This window comes from Eimeria mitis, genomic scaffold (genome assembly GCF_000499745.2).
Source record: "Eimeria mitis Houghton genomic scaffold, Emh_scaff1258, whole genome shotgun sequence".
In the NCBI taxonomy this organism is placed as follows: Eukaryota; Apicomplexa; class Conoidasida; order Eucoccidiorida; family Eimeriidae; genus Eimeria; species Eimeria mitis.
In genome coordinates this window covers 7,453-9,176 of record NW_013568470.1, presented here as the reverse complement: position 1 = coordinate 9,176, position 1,724 = coordinate 7,453, and the positions used below count along the sequence as shown (strand labels likewise).

General features: G+C 57.1%; 1 protein-coding gene across 1 annotated transcript in view; it reads right to left on the bottom strand.

Annotated features, from left to right (window-relative positions):
- Nucleotides 1–234: 234 nt before the first annotated feature.
- Nucleotides 235–1,724, bottom strand: part of EMH_0033080 (uncharacterized protein) — a gene marked incomplete at both ends in the record, with an annotated part of 8,434 nt that continues 6,944 nt past the window's right edge. Inside the window, 3 exon segments of the mRNA XM_013494705.1 lie at nucleotides 235–831; nucleotides 835–1,275; nucleotides 1,451–1,724. Of these exon segments, the coding sequence (XP_013350159.1) occupies nucleotides 235–831; nucleotides 835–1,275; nucleotides 1,451–1,724 (1,312 nt within the window).

Below are 1,724 nucleotides of genomic sequence, written 5' to 3'. Positions count from 1 at the left end.
CCGTTATATGTGGCGCTGTAGCAGCACCCGCAGCTGTAGGTGTGTTGGACGCGGACGGCGGCCCTGCACTACTGCCCCCGAAGCCACCAGCAGCAGCAGCAGCAGCTGCTGCTGTTGCTTGGGGCTTCGGCGGCATCAAGAAAGGCCTCACTGGCGGCGGGTACATCTTATTCANCTATTAAAAACAATCAACTATTTTATACTGAAATAATTAACTAGTTTTGTTTTATTCTCCTAGGTATTTGCCCCTCCCCGCCTCGCCGCTGCAGTGAAGGAGTTGCTGCGTAGCTGTGCTGCTGCTGCTGCTCGTGTTGCTGTTGCTGCAGCAGAAGCACCCACCTGCACGTTTCCCTTGGGGTCAATATACTGCCAGCATTTCTCATTCATTGCATCTGGCCTACGCCCCTGCTGGTGCTGTCGCTGCTGCTGCTGCTGCTGTTGTTGCTGTTGCTGGTTCTGTTGCTGCTGTAGCAACTGCTGCAGCTGTTGCTGTTGCTGCTGCAACAGCTGCTGCCCTTGCAGCTGCTGCTGCTGCTGCTGCTGTATCTGTTGCTGAAGCAGTAGGTGCTGTTGCTGCAGCTGTTGCTGCTGCGGGTGTTGCTTGTGTTGCTGCTGCAACTGCTGCATCAGCTGCAGCTGCTGCTGTCGAGTAAGCTGCTGCTGCTGCTCATTGTCAGTCCCGCTATCCCAAGTTTGCTGCCTGAGACCGTGCCGTTGCTGCGATGCTGCTGCTGAACGTGGTCCCCTGTAGTGTTGCTGCTGCACCTCGTCATGTTCCAGCTGCTGCTGTTGCTGCTGCAGTTGCTGCTGCTGCAGCTGCTGCTGTTGCAANTCGCCCTGCTGCAGTCGCTGCAGCAGCAAACGAGCTTCCCGTGGTAGGTTCATTAAAGTAGCAGCAGCTGATGCTGCTGATGACGCCTGGCGCTGCTGCTGCTGCTGCAGGTGTACGTCCAAGCTGCCATCCCGCTGCAGTTCTGTCTGCTGCTGCAGCTGCAGCAGCTGCTGGGTTTGTCGCAGCTGCTGCTGCCGTTGCATCTCCTGTTGTTGTTGTATTGCTTGCTGCTGCTGCAGGACCAGATTACGTTGCTGCTGTTGCTGCTGCTGGTTCTGTTGTTTCTGCTGCTGTGCTGCAGCTGCACGCAACAGCGCCAGTGCCTTTTGATGCTGCTGCATCGCAGCAGCTCCCCGACCCAGTGCTGGGTCTGCAGTTCCTCGCTGCAGCTGCTGCAGCAGCGGACGCAGTTGGGCCTCCAGCTGCTGCTGCTGCTGCTGCTGCTGCAGACACAAAGCACAAACACAAGGATACTGTACAGCAGTAACCACAACAGCAGCAATACTTCGAGCAGCAGCAGCAGCAGCAACAGCAACGGCTGCAGCAGCAGAAACAGAATCAGCAGCAGCTTCGCTGCTGAAGCAGAAGATGAACAGAAAAAGCATAAGCCAGTCTTACCAAGTCTTGTTGCTGCTGTTGCTGTTGCTGCTGCTGCTGCCTCAGAAGAAGTAGCTGCTGCTGCTGCTGCTGCCGCACAGCAGCAGCAGCTAGAGCACTAAGAGCGTTGTCTCCCCTCGCTGGCTGCTGCCACTGCTGCTGCCGCGGCACCTGATTCTGCTGCGTCAGCGGTAAGTTTGGTAGCATCATTCGCAGTGCTGCAGACAGCTCCTCAGCCGATAACTGCGGCTGCTGCTGCTGCTGCTGCTGCTGCTGCTGCTGCTGCTGCTGCTGT